Here is a 12,530-nt window from a genome sequence, read left to right as displayed (position 1 = left end):
TTCGGGGGTGGATTTTGTCAGCTAGCTGCGCCTAGCTGGCTGCTGCAATTAGGCGACGTGCGCCACTTGCGAATTTCATCTCGCCTGCCAGCCGCCGAGGGGATTGCGCGCTCGCCAAAAAGAGGAAACACGAACACGCTCGGCGGCGTTATCGGAATTTCAACTTTGGTTGAAACGTGGAATATTTTTTCCTTTTAAAAGTGTGTCAATATTTTTTAAAAAGAAAATAAATGCGATTTCACCAGTTGTATTTAAGCCCTTATAGTGTTTGAAGATGGCGCCACCGCTAACTTTCGTAATAAATTTAATTTTAAGGAATTTCCGCTGTGATTTCACAGTCCATCCTGCCACTGTGGGGGTTCTTCACTTAAAATGTTTTCTTTTGACGTGCTGAAAACCAAAATCGGTTACGCCAATCGCCGTAGAATCAGGAAAGACTATTTTTTGAAATGCAAAATCTTTTCCAACGTTTCTACGGCGAATGGCTGGACTGATTTTGGTTTTCAGCACGTCAAAAGAAATAATATTAAGTGAAGAATGCACAGTGGCAGGATTGAGTAAGAAACCACAGCGCAATGTGCCTTAAAATTAAGTTTATTACGAAAGTATACGGTGGCGCCATCTTTTGGAGGCTTCGAACACTACGGACGTATGCAACTGGTGAATTTGGATGAACACCCTAAAATTCAAGTACAGGTATGTTCTAAAAAAAGCTAATCAAATTTGCTTTTTAATGAAAACATCGCACTTTTTTCTTTATGTCCTTAAAAAATCTTTATAACTCTTTTTCTTCTAATATTTCTTAAGCTTTTCAAAGTGGTCGCGTTAGGCGTTGCTCCACCGCTTATCTCGAATAAAAAATGGCACTGTAAAATTTTCACGGAACTTTCCTCGTGTTATGTGTGGTTCTTGGATTAAAAATTGAATTAAACATTATAAATTAAATAAATTTTCGACATGGTTTTCAATTTCAAAGTTGTAGAGCGAAACTAATTTTGGTTGACACCGCATCTCTCTATATCATATGCCTAGAACCGGGGGTTATTGCTGATTTTTGGTTTTTGTCGAAAATAATTTATGGGTGGATCGATCAGAAATATATTTTAAATTATTAAAAATTTTCCTTCGTCACATCACCCATCACCATCTTGAATTTTACATATTTCCAGCGATAATTTGCACCATGGCTGGTCTTGAATTTTTTTTAAATTTTAAATCATCCTAAAAATGGTTTTACACATCCTCCCTCATCAACCCCTAACTCTCCCCTTAAAAAATTACCTTTCGCGTCAATACGACAGCTGATGAAAACGTCTTTTATTTTTTTGAAAAAAAGTAACAGAGCCATATGCCAAGATTTTTATTTATTTCAAATCAATTTCAATTTTTATTTTAATTTTACTATCACGCAGTTTACTGAAAAATCATCTTTTTGTCCTTATTTCTCTCATCATTTGTCAGCCAAGAACAATTAAATGACAGTAACACGGTTCATTAACTTCCAACCGCGTGGTGTCGTCACTCGCCATCAAGCAGAGCGGGAAGTAATTCAGTCAACCGACAGAAACCTCTCAATTACTTTTACCAGACGTGAGAGTGGCCAAACAAATAAATTTTTAGCTTTTTGCGGGTACGTGGGAGCGGGCAAATAAAATAAATTGCCCACCGCGCGCGCACTTTGCGCGAAAGGTTAGCTCAAGTGCACGCCATATACAGCCAGGCGCTCGCGTTGCAAAATTCATGCCGTGAACTCTGACCTTCCGGCGCGCGTGTGTATACAACATGCTCCGTGGCCGCGAGATTACGAATTTATGATCGCCCCATTGTTGAAATATGCATTTTCCACCCGCCGTCAGCTCAAAATCCGACGTGCGGCAGCACCGGATTTAATATTTTATTCGGCTCTGCTTGATTGAAAATGCGCCGCTGGTGGAGAAATTATCAAAGCGGCGGGCGAGAAGAAGGAAGGCAAGAAGCGAGAGTTTTGCCGCTTCCTCTAAAAGGCTTGAGTGCCCACTAAGGGTTGCTTTATTGATCCCTTACGTTAGAGGCTCCAAGAGAGAGAGAGAGAGAGAGGTAGCAGACAAGGGAATTCGGCGCAAAACCGCCCAGCTCCGCTATGCCACGACTTCCTTGCCAAATTATTTTTGCAGGGAAAATTTCTACAAAAGCTTAAAAACGGAAAAATTGAAATATAGCACGTTCTTGAATGTAATAATTATTTTTTTCTGACGAAATTTCATTTTTTCAAGAAAAAATGCTAGGATTTTGAGACTTTCACGATGGGAATTTGTGGGAATCGTTGAATTCAACGGAAGTTGAGTTCGAAGTAAAAATTAAAAATTTATAAATCGGTTACAAATTAAGGTTTTGCTTAAATTAGATGAAACTTGATTCATTTAAACAAAAACCAATTTGGAGATTTAGAGAAATATTCAATTTTTCTTTACAATTTTTTTCCTTGGATTTATTGACGCTCTAATTTATTTGATTAGGGCGAATGCCAGCATTTTTATTTTAACCTCAAAAAAGGAAATAGTTAGCGTTACAGAAGGAACAGATGTTACCATTTTTTCTTTGAAAAACTTGCTTGTCAAATCAAGATTTTAGCCTTTTTATTTTTAACGGTTGACCGTAAAACATGAAAATATACTTACAATTTTAGTTATTTTCTAAAATATATAGACGAAAAATTCTTGCAGGAAGTTTTATTTCCAAAAATCAATTTTTCCCAATGCCCGAATTGGAGATGCAAGACCTGGAAGTCAAGCTCTTGAACAGAAAAGCTATATTAATTCACCAGTTGCATAAACCCTAAGTGTTCAAAGCCGCCAACAGATGGCGCCACCGTAGACTTTCGATTTTAAGGCACTTCCGCATGCGATTTCAGACTCAATCTAGCTACTTGTGCATTCTTCAATTAATTTGCTAATTTTTGACGTGCTGAAAACAAAAATCGGTTAAGCCAATCGCCGTAGAATCGTGAAAAACTATTTTTTGAAATAAAAAAATCTTTTCCAACGTTTCTACGGCGAATGGCTGAACCGATTTTGGTTTTCAGTACGTCAAAAAAAGCAAATTAATTAAAAAAAGCGAAATAGCTAGATTGAGTTTGAAATCGCATCGGAAATGCCTTAAAACCGCTTAAAACAAAATTTTTAAGATAGTCTGTGGTTGCGCCATCTGTTGGCGGCTTCAATAACTAAGGGTTTATGCAACTGGTCAATTGCAATATTTTCCTTAAATTGAAAAATTAGAATATTTAGAGAGTTAAAAATGTCGTCAAAGTGTCAAATTAAATTTCAAATGTAAACGCTCTTAGCTTCGATTTTTGAGAATTTTTTCTTCCAATTAGCAAAGTGTGTTGTTCTTAATAGCCAAGGAATTAATTTAATTATTAAGATAACGTTTGCGATCTTTTATTTATTTGTGTTTGCTTGCGGATTAAATTTCTATCCTTTTTATTTTTCCCATCTTTTTTATTGCAATATCAGAGTATGATGAGAAAGTCGATGCACGCCTTACTAATCCCCTCTACCGGCTGGAAAGGAAACCATGACGAAGTGGCAGGTGCCTACAACTTGTTGCTATTGGCTCACAGCGGTTCGAACGAAACGTCAAGACTACAACCTTGCATTTGCCGCCTGCCGCGGGTCGTCAATCTCCACCACCGCGCCAGCCGCCCGAAACATCATACATTCGCACAGCACACAACACCGCACACTCGAGATTCCTGATTCCTCGGCCGAATTCCCTGCGAATTTTTGGAGCAATTCTGACTGTTTGACAATCGCCGGTTACAAAGCCGACTTCTTCCAAGCTTGCTGAAGCAACTTAATGTGCAGGTACTTGATTTTTTGTGCGTTTTGCAGACATTTCAGCGTCTAGATAATTGACATGCTCAACACGTACGGTTTCCTAGAGAATTTGGGCAGGCGAAAATGTCCTTCCAATGTACATAATTCCCGGAATTCTTGTGATTTATTATGTCACTTGCAAGCTGTATTGTGTCATTTCAACCACGTGTTAATTTAGGGATGAAATCGGCATTTTTATGTATTTACCGTATTTACAAACAAACAATATTATGATGCTGGAGATGGAGATAAATGATCTCGCGAAGCCATCTTGAAAGCCTATTGTGAGTGAGGTGAGAGATGAGATCTTGTTTGACCGCACTTCGAGTGGATGTTGGGGGATGGGGGTGGATTTCAATGGCTATTGTACGGATTTCTATTAAAAGCCGTTAAAGAAACTATGTACTAATTTACAAACCGATGCACTATGTTACCTAAATAAAATTGCAAACGTGAAAATTACGGATACTAAATAATAGGATGAATAGGGATTTAGTTTGACAGTTTTTTTATGTATGTATGACGTGCCCAAAACGCCCCATTACAAATATGCTTAGTCACGGCCATCATCAAATTTAGGGGAGGATTATGTAATTGATAGTATGATCCGTATGATCAAAGAGCGAGGATGAATTGAGTTGTTTTCGGCGCTAAACTTATGAAACGTTCTTCTGAATGAACAAGAAGTTAATTTAACTCAAAATTTCCGCTAGGGTTAGCCTCAGCCCCCAACCATAAAAATGTTTAATTTTCAATCAAATTAATATGCACAAAAATTACCTTATTAATAAAATTCTAGCAATAAATATATTTTAACTTATAAAATTTATGTTCAGATTTCTAGGCAAAAGTCTTACTTTTAAAAAACTGAGCCCCATTTCAGTAAAAAATAAATATAATTATCCAAGCCAAATCTATTACTTTATGTTTTTTGACTAATTATCCGTTAATTCTCAGAAATCGCCACGATGAGCTTCTTGAACACACCATTAGACGGTGACGTCCCCTTAGCAGAACTCCATCCATCAATAGAGCCTGGAGCAGAAATAAACGCGAGGTAATATTTTTACTCTCTTGAATTTATTTGGACCCTAATGCGTATTAATTAATGAACTGCAGTGACTACCAAATAGCGTCCTCTCAAGAATCGGAAAATGAGGTGGAGAAGGAGAGCCCCTCGGACGACGTGAAGCCGCCCCCCTTCAACCAGGCCACGGGGGAAATGCCCAGCACTGAGGAGTTTTCCGGCCAGTATGAGTTCAGTCTGTTGATGGGCGTCGGGTCAGTCACCGACTCCAAGAATGTCAAAAAGTCTTGGGAAGTGAGTACTGATGATATTTATATTTAATTGATTTAAAATTAATTTTTGGTTTACGTTAGTACTCCCTTAAGATGAACAAACTATATGTGAAAGTTGGAAGCGCTGTGCCTGTGTCATTTAAAATTAACAACCAGCTAGACTGGAGTGATCTCAAGGTGCGTGCACTGCTGGTCTATGATAACCCAGACGATGCTCGCACGCCAGTCGAAAGGTGCTCCTCGCACAAAGACCCGACACACAAGAGCAATAAAGGTTAGCTTGATGTATAAAGAAGTGTCCTAGACCCTAATCAATTGGTGGTTCAAATTTTTTACTGATTGGAAAATTTCTGGCCATCAAATTAGGATACAAATTCTGGAATATATTTTAATTGAGGTTTAGTTTATTCAATATTTTTGTTGCACCCAGGGCTGGTCATGGAAATTTTCCTCCAATTGACCAGTTGCATAAACCCTTAGTTATTAAAGCCGCCAACAGATGGCGCAATCACAGACTTTCTTCAAAATTTTGTTTTAAGCGGTTTTAAGGCATTTCCGCTGCGATTTCAAACTCAATCTAGCTATTTTGCTTTTTTTTAGCGTGCTGAAAATCAAAATCGGTTCAGCCATTCGCCGTAGAAACGTTGGAAAAGATTTTTTTATTTCAAAAAATAGTTTTTCACGATTCTACGGCGATTGGCTGAACCGATTTTGGTTTTCAGCACGTCAAAAATTAGCAAATTAATTGAAGAATGCACAGTAGCTAGATTGAGTCTGAAATCGCAGCGGAAGTGCCTTAAAATCGAAAGTCTACGGTGGCGCCATCTGTTGGCGGCTTCGAACACTTAGGGTTTATGCAACTGGTGAATTTCTTAAAATCTTCATTTTGAAAAATCTCCGTATCAGATAATAAAAAAATGAACCGCAGATTGCCCGAACGTGAACCACGTTCTGTGCTGCCAACACCGGAATGCTTGTTACGAGCGGGACCAGTACAGCGGGCGGTACAGCGTTGTCGTAGCGTTGGGAGAGCCTCAGGCCGGGGCCACTTACGCCACAATTCTCTACATGCTCAACTGCAAGAGCAGCTGCGAGGGCGGAATTTCCAGGCGTAACACCTCCATCATTTTCACCTTGGAAAAGAAGTAAGAAGTCTAAAAAACTCATCCTGAAATCTTGAATCCTAATTTCCCTGATAGCAATAAGGTGTGCGGACGTCACGTGGTGCACGTGCGAATCTGCAGTTGTCCCAAGAGGGACATGAACCAGGAGCAAGACTTCGTGAGCTGCTCTTCGTCCAGCATTGTGAGCAGAAGCAAGAAACGCAAGCTGGACCACTACGGGCCGATCAGGATCAAGAGCGAGGGATGTCCCTTGCCTCCCATGCTCCCTCCTCTCCCGGTCGTCTCTCTCAACGGCGACCTCCCTCCGCAGCCAAGATACGAACCTCTCAACTACATGGAAGTGAGTCGTCATTTTAAATTTTCACTGTTGAATGGATGATTGGAAATTGACGCTGCTTTTTTAACACTTCTCTCTACCCTAGAAATCAATTAAAAATTAAAAATAGCTGTTTTTGACTGAGCTAACATTTATTAAATATTTTTGGCTTCTGATATTTCTTTCATGCCGTGGAAGAATGGCCCATTTCTTTCCAACGCATTATTTGTAAGTAATGGCCCAGGGTGGAATGATTTATTAACTAGTCAAAGAAACAAAAATGCGTTGAGGGTTGGTTTAGAGGGAAGGTTGAAGGAACATAAAGTGTAATTTTACTTGTGCTAAACCTAACAACTTCTCAGTAAACAGAAGCAATAATTTCTTTAATAGGGGTGGATTTAAGGGGTGAAATTTTAAATATGTGGAAGGTATTTGTTTCAAAATATTTAAATTATTCAAGATTTAGAATTAGCTAACTGTAAAGAATGTTTTTAATGGGTGACGTTTGGTGATTGAAATTAATTTTTAATTCTTTACTTTTGTCAATTTTCCAGGGCCCTCTTGAAAAATTTCTAGATACAGCTGTATTATTTTCTAATTTACTCTTTTGAAGTAAAAATTATAAGAATAAAATTGTTAAATGAACTTTTAGTCTGTTCTAAAGCTGAAGATTATTTTAATTAATTTAAAGAGAAAAAAAATTCCCGTGTATGTATTTGCTTGGCTTCTTGCTTCCTGGTGTGGTATGAGAGTCATTACAAATTTTTCCTTCAGCACCGAGTGCACTTATTTCAGGTCCGAAGTCCGGTTCACTACAAGATTCTGCTGACCAAGGCCTACAATCTCTTCAACTACAGGGTGTCTCATCAGGCTGCCATTTACGAGGGTCTGCTCAAGAACTTGGAACAGCAGCAGCAGTGATTCTTCTCTTCTCCACTCAAGTACCTCCATGATCGTGCTCAACACCCTTCCAAGTAGGGGGACCAAGGTGCACTGCTTAATTTAGTATTTTTACTTTTTTACAACTTACAAAGTAAGAACGCCATTCTTGAGGAAAGTATTGTGGACTATCAGGAAAAGATTTTGATTAGGTGGAATACTTGGACGTTGAAACTGATTATTATTAATTTCAATTTAGTAACTTCTCCTGGTGCCATGAATGTAAATGAAATGACATAAAAAAAATGACGGAACAGACGCGCTTTTGATAAATCCTAAATTTGTACACTGCCAATATTTTGTTTAAATGATAAAAATAAGAATTATTTGTATGTATGTACAGCTCGTTCCTCTCAGTAAGGCTAGTCTGTAAAACACCCATGATGATGTATACCAATAAAGAATCAGGAGAGATAATATTTATGTTTTTAATTAATTCAATTCGCTCCTTGACGTTCAAGCAGCTGGTTCAAATATATTTACAACTATGGGTTTCACTGAAAACATGTTGAAAGCTAATGGCTGTCGTGCTCATAACCTCCAGGAAGGGCATTCATGTGGGGGTTGTGGAACAGACTCTTCTGGCCCTCGCCCCAGGGGAAACGCTGCAATAACAACAACCAACGATAAGCCCTGAAAAGGGTTTGACATTCAACAGCCACAAACCTTGTCTCTCTTCCTCAGATGGTCGTAGGGTTTGAACTCGGGAGGGTCGTGGGGGTGCTCCCTGATGCGCAGGATTGCGTTGGCCATGCACAGGCCTACTCCGGGAATGGCAACCAGGAAGGACAGGTTCCTCCACAGCTTGTAGCCGCCTGCAGAAAGCAAAGATATGTACGTCGAATCAAGGGCATACGGAGCATTTATGTTTCAGTCATTTAAACGACTGTTCCAGACCCTCGGCAGGGTGAAACAAGGCGGAAAATACGAAGGAGTCTTTAAAATTACCTTGATGGCCTCCGGCGGTGGCGGCATGGCTCTGCACGCCCGACCTGAGGACCGAATTGGTCGCGATATTCCTCACCAACGTACCGGCCACCATTTTCGATTTGGCGATCTGCAGGGAAGGGGGCGGGGCGCAGGAAGCAGGTGCTGCCATCTGCCCCGCGTGACGTCACGCTAGGTGGGAAAATAACAGAGAAATGAATTCGTGAAAGTTTTCCCGAGTTTGGCTGCGATTTTCTCAGCAGTGTGCGCCCGGTCGCAGTGAAATTCGCGACTGGCCATTTTTCAAAGAAATGGGCAACGTCCAGCAGACGGACAGGCGCAGCGTCACCGCCGGCTGCTCAGGGCTGAGCAATTTTAACCAGCGGGAGCGCCGATCGTCCAGTGAGGTAGGGCGAATCACTCAAATTGAGTCGGTTGCGCAATTCTCGTGAACACGTTTTGTTGTCTCTCCCCTCGTAGTTCATGTTTATTGGTTTTGTCAGCGTATTTTTTCGATTCGCTCGGTCTGCTGCTTTCCTGGGTGTCGAAATCGGGCGGAGAACAATGTTTGTTTTTGTTTATGCGGTGACGGCACCTGTCAGTTCTAATCTTTTGCGGCGCTTGGTGGCCGCAAGCTTGAAAGTTCTGCCACCACTTGCTGATGGCAGGTCGGGTGCTGTTTTAAGCTAATCACTGGCCTCAAACAGGAAATCTCCCCCACCACATTGAATGACAACGTAATGCGCCAGCGGCCTCTGATTGGCTGAAAAAACCGCTCGACCTGCCTCGTACTAGAGGCGAAAGAAACTGTCGGTTGCGTAACAACTGTGAACTGGCGCTTGGTGAGAAAAAATCTCGCCAGCTGATCGCAACACGGTCGTCGGATTAATCGGATTTAGGGATTTGCATCAATGTGGAGGCCAAATGAGTGCCGAGCAAGAAGATGAGCGTAAAATCAAGTTCCACGCGATGGACAGCAGCGTGGACGACTTCATGATCAGACGGCCGCCGCTGCGCAGGTGGCTGACGGACGATTTTCGTCCTCGCAGGAGGCGCGACGAGCCGAGCAGCAGGCCAATGCGTCCGGTCACCCTGGGCACCTTTCTGCGCGTCGAGCTTACGCGGGACTACCTGCTGGAGCAGGATGAGGACCGCTTCACCGCCAAGAGAGAGAAAATATACTCATTTTTCAAGATTCCCCGCGAAGTGGAGAAATTCATGGCTTACGGCTTTTTTCAATGTGCGGACAGCTTCATGTTTGTCTTCACCTTTCTGCCCTTGCGCTTTGCCATGGCCCTTTGGGCCATCCTCGTGAGGCCTTTTCAGCACTGCTTCGGACAGCTGGGACTGCTCAAGCCTGCAGAAGTTTGCGACGCTTTAAAGGTGAACTTTGACATTTTTTCCAAACCTAAAAAAATTAAATTGTACTATTGCGTCGGCAGTTATGCTCTTCTACGGCATAATTTGTTTACTTTGTATTGAATTACGCAATTATTATTAGCTATGTAACCGACGTAATCGGAGATGAAGTCGGATTACATGATATTATTTTATTTAAAATCCTGATTTAATTTTAAAATAATTTCCAGGGAATTATTCTGCTGGTTTGCTGCCTGGCAATGAGTTACATCGACACATCAATGATGTACCACCTGATCAAGTCGCAGTCGATCATCAAACTGTACATCTTCTACAACATGCTAGAAGTGGGAGACAGACTGTTCAGTGCCTTTGGACAGGACACCATTGACGCCCTGCTGTGGACAGCGACAGAGCCAAGAGGCAGGAAACGAGAGCACTTTGGCTTGGTGCCTCACCTCCTCTTCGCCGTCATTTATGTCTTTTTGCACAGCCTGCTCGTACTGTTCCAGGTGGGTAGATATAAATTTAAAATACTTTTTTTGTTGTAAGTTAATTTTAAATTAATTACAGGCGACCACATTAAATGTGGCGATCAACTCGAGCAACAAGGCACTTCTCACGATTATGATGTCGAACAATTTTGTCGAACTCAAGGGCAGCGTTTTCAAAAAGTTCGACAAGAACAACCTTTTCCAGGTTTGTTTACAATAATTTTGATTTATTCAATTAGCAGTTAAGAATATTGTAGATGAAACCAGCATTTCAGTAGGGAAAAAATTGTTTAAAAAGATCTTGCGCCTCCCAAGAGAGTTTGATAATGGTCTGAAAGCAGGATGCAATCTGGTAGCTTACAAAATTGAAATTATTTCAATTTAAATTTAAGCTAGAACATCAAACTTGGTGCCAAAAGAGTTTAAAAAGGGTAATTTTGAGTGTAGGAAAATTTAAATTTCACGATCGATTGATTTTACCTTAAGAAAGTGCTTGAGGGTTAACCCTGAGGTTTGAATAGAACATGAGAACTTGCAGAAATCGAACCCTGGCTTCAGGGTATCCCTTGATCAATCAAAATAATTAATTCGCATGAGTAGCCAGACGGGCAAAGACGAGAGCTCTCAGAATGTTGTGAAATTTCACCCTTTTGAAGCCATCAGGAAGCTCAGATAACACTGATGAGATGATCAACTCTCGTGGAAACAGGGTTGCATTTGCTTACCACCCGTTTTTTCACCGCTGGTTTTACACGTCATTTTTCTACCAATTTCTTGCGCAAGAAATGAATTTTTTCTATTTTTCCCATGTGAAAATATAAAATTTGCTGTCAGAGTCGTAAAATTTCCTCTACTGTGCAGATTTTTTCTTTTAAATTGCTTTTGTTGCCTCAATTTCTCTAAATATTTCTCTGACAATTTTTCAAGTGGAGATCATGAGCTAATAATTAAAAATTTATTGCACAAATTGGCTGTAAGAAACTGGTAAAAAATGGAAAAATGGTTTTAACCACTGCACTGCATTTAAAAAAATGCAGGTATTTTTCAACCCTGCGTGGAAACACCTGCCTATAATTATTTGAAAAATAATAACTTAAATGGCCCCCTGAATAGACGCCACACACCGTTAGCTAAAGCAAGTTAAATTTTCAGGTTGCTTGCAGCGATGTGAGGGAGCGGTTCCACTTATTCGTGCTGCTGTTCATCGTAGTTCTGCAGACAATGAAGGAGTACTCTTGGCGAGAGGAGCGCTTCTGGGTTTTACTTCCAGACTGCATGGTGGTCCTGATTGCGGAGGTTTTCGTCGACTGGGTCAAACACGCGTTCATCACGCGATTTAATGAGTTGCCCGTGGACGTGTACCGCGACTACACGACCAGTTTGGCGTACGACACGGCGCAGACGAGGCAGAGGCACGCCATGTCGGACCACTCGGACCTGGTGGCTCGGCGCATGGGTTTCATCCCGCTGCCCCTGGGCGTCGTCATGGTCAGGGTGTTGATGCAGGCGGTGCACGTCAACTCGCCCGCGGCAGTCATCCTGCTCATTCTGGCCTACATTTGTCTCGCCTCTTTCCGGATTCTCAACAGCCTCATTATTCTGGGCAAAGCCTGCGATTTGATGACCACCTTCGAGAGCCAGCAGACGTCGCCCGAGAAGCCATTAACGCCGTGCGCGTCTCCGATTCTGGACCACTCGGGCCCCGCCATTCTCACAAACAGCAACGTGACCCTCGCCAGTCTGGGCAATTTGAACGAGTCGCTGCTGCTGGAGGCGCGCCCGCTCAGCGAGGACGAGTCTCAGGAAACGCCGCCAGAGTCTGAGAACGAGGACGAAGAGGACTTGGTCGCCGGCGGCGGCTCTTTCTTTCACCAAAGGACCCGTTCGGAGCCATCGATCTCACTTTCCGACCGAGAGCAGATTTCGGCTGACCCAGGACTGGATTAAGTTTGCTAGTCTCAACTGTTCAGCACTTTAATTATTCCTAAATTTTGTTGTGATTGAAGCCGGATCAAGCTCTATGAGTGAGCAGCACTGAGTTGTATTCTTGTAGCTTGTAATTTTTTACTTTGCCAAATAGATTAAAAGATTAAAATAAAGGTATGATATTTTTGCAATGCACAAAACACGGCGCGTTATTTATCAACCCAATACGCCAAAGGGGAGAGACATTAATTCATCTTTATTATGTTAATTTACTCTTTGCGTCCTTTCA

At 41.5% G+C, this 12,530-nt stretch overlaps 4 protein-coding genes across 5 annotated transcripts in view; 3 read left to right on the top strand and 1 right to left on the bottom strand.

Annotated features, from left to right (window-relative positions):
* Positions 1-3,683: 3,683 nt before the first annotated feature.
* Positions 3,684-7,952, top strand: LOC135944799 (cellular tumor antigen p53-like). Of its 2 annotated transcripts, none has more exons than XM_065491999.1 (7): positions 3,684-3,845; positions 4,815-4,914; positions 4,977-5,178; positions 5,238-5,430; positions 6,085-6,301; positions 6,356-6,620; positions 7,392-7,952. In XM_065491999.1, the coding sequence occupies exons 2-7, from the start codon at positions 4,826-4,828 to the stop codon at positions 7,515-7,517; spliced, it is 1,092 nt and encodes a 363-aa protein (XP_065348071.1). In that variant the 5' UTR covers positions 3,684-3,845; positions 4,815-4,825; the 3' UTR covers positions 7,518-7,952. The 2 variants fall into 2 exon arrangements, with proteins under 2 accessions (XP_065348071.1, XP_065348070.1); XM_065491998.1 differs by having other exon boundaries at positions 7,371-7,952.
* Positions 7,950-8,649, bottom strand: LOC135944801 (cytochrome c oxidase subunit 6A, mitochondrial-like). Its single transcript, XM_065492001.1, has 3 exons — positions 8,484-8,649; positions 8,202-8,350; positions 7,950-8,140 (listed from the first exon to the last, which is right to left on the bottom strand). The coding sequence occupies exons 1-3, from the start codon at positions 8,632-8,634 to the stop codon at positions 8,051-8,053; spliced, it is 390 nt and encodes a 129-aa protein (XP_065348073.1). The 5' UTR covers positions 8,635-8,649; the 3' UTR covers positions 7,950-8,050.
* Positions 8,634-12,530, top strand: part of S6KL (S6 Kinase Like) — a 34,891-nt gene continuing 30,994 nt past the window's right edge. The window contains exon 1 of the mRNA XM_065491997.1: positions 8,634-8,869. Within this exon, the coding sequence (XP_065348069.1) occupies positions 8,774-8,869 (96 nt within the window). The 5' untranslated portion in view covers positions 8,634-8,773. The remainder of the gene's footprint in view (positions 8,870-12,530) is intronic.
* LOC135944796 (protein TAPT1 homolog) lies at positions 9,334-12,441 on the top strand. The gene is made up of 4 exons (XM_065491996.1): positions 9,334-9,845; positions 10,052-10,333; positions 10,395-10,520; positions 11,468-12,441. The coding sequence occupies exons 1-4, from the start codon at positions 9,387-9,389 to the stop codon at positions 12,260-12,262; spliced, it is 1,662 nt and encodes a 553-aa protein (XP_065348068.1). The 5' UTR covers positions 9,334-9,386; the 3' UTR covers positions 12,263-12,441.

Source organism: Cloeon dipterum, chromosome 4, assembly GCF_949628265.1.
Source record: "Cloeon dipterum chromosome 4, ieCloDipt1.1, whole genome shotgun sequence".
Taxonomy (NCBI): Eukaryota; Metazoa; Arthropoda; class Insecta; order Ephemeroptera; family Baetidae; genus Cloeon; species Cloeon dipterum.
The sequence above is the reverse complement of the archived record's forward strand: the minus strand, read 5'-3'. Positions and strand labels throughout refer to the sequence as shown.

Excerpts from the sequence above, each read along its gene's own strand:
- LOC135944799 (XM_065491998.1), top strand. The coding sequence starts at position 4,826 with ATGAGCTTCTTGAACACACCATTAGACGGTGACGTCCCCTTAGCAGAA. Across the intron at positions 5,179-5,237 it reads ATGTCAAAAAGTCTTGGGAA|TACTCCCTTAAGATGAACAA; the intron begins GTGAGTACTGAT and ends GGTTTACGTTAG. Across the intron at positions 5,431-6,084 it reads GACACACAAGAGCAATAAAG|ATTGCCCGAACGTGAACCAC; the intron begins GTTAGCTTGATG and ends AATGAACCGCAG.
- LOC135944801 (XM_065492001.1), bottom strand. The coding sequence starts at position 8,634 with ATGGCAGCACCTGCTTCCTGCGCCCCGCCCCCTTCCCTGCAGATCGCC. Across the intron at positions 8,351-8,483 it reads CACCGCCGGAGGCCATCAAG|GCGGCTACAAGCTGTGGAGG; the intron begins GTAATTTTAAAG and ends TGCTTTCTGCAG. Across the intron at positions 8,141-8,201 it reads ATCTGAGGAAGAGAGACAAG|CGTTTCCCCTGGGGCGAGGG; the intron begins GTTTGTGGCTGT and ends TTGTTATTGCAG.
- LOC135944796 (XM_065491996.1), top strand. The coding sequence starts at position 9,387 with ATGAGTGCCGAGCAAGAAGATGAGCGTAAAATCAAGTTCCACGCGATG. Across the intron at positions 9,846-10,051 it reads AAGTTTGCGACGCTTTAAAG|GGAATTATTCTGCTGGTTTG; the intron begins GTGAACTTTGAC and ends AATAATTTCCAG. Across the intron at positions 10,521-11,467 it reads ACAAGAACAACCTTTTCCAG|GTTGCTTGCAGCGATGTGAG; the intron begins GTTTGTTTACAA and ends TTAAATTTTCAG.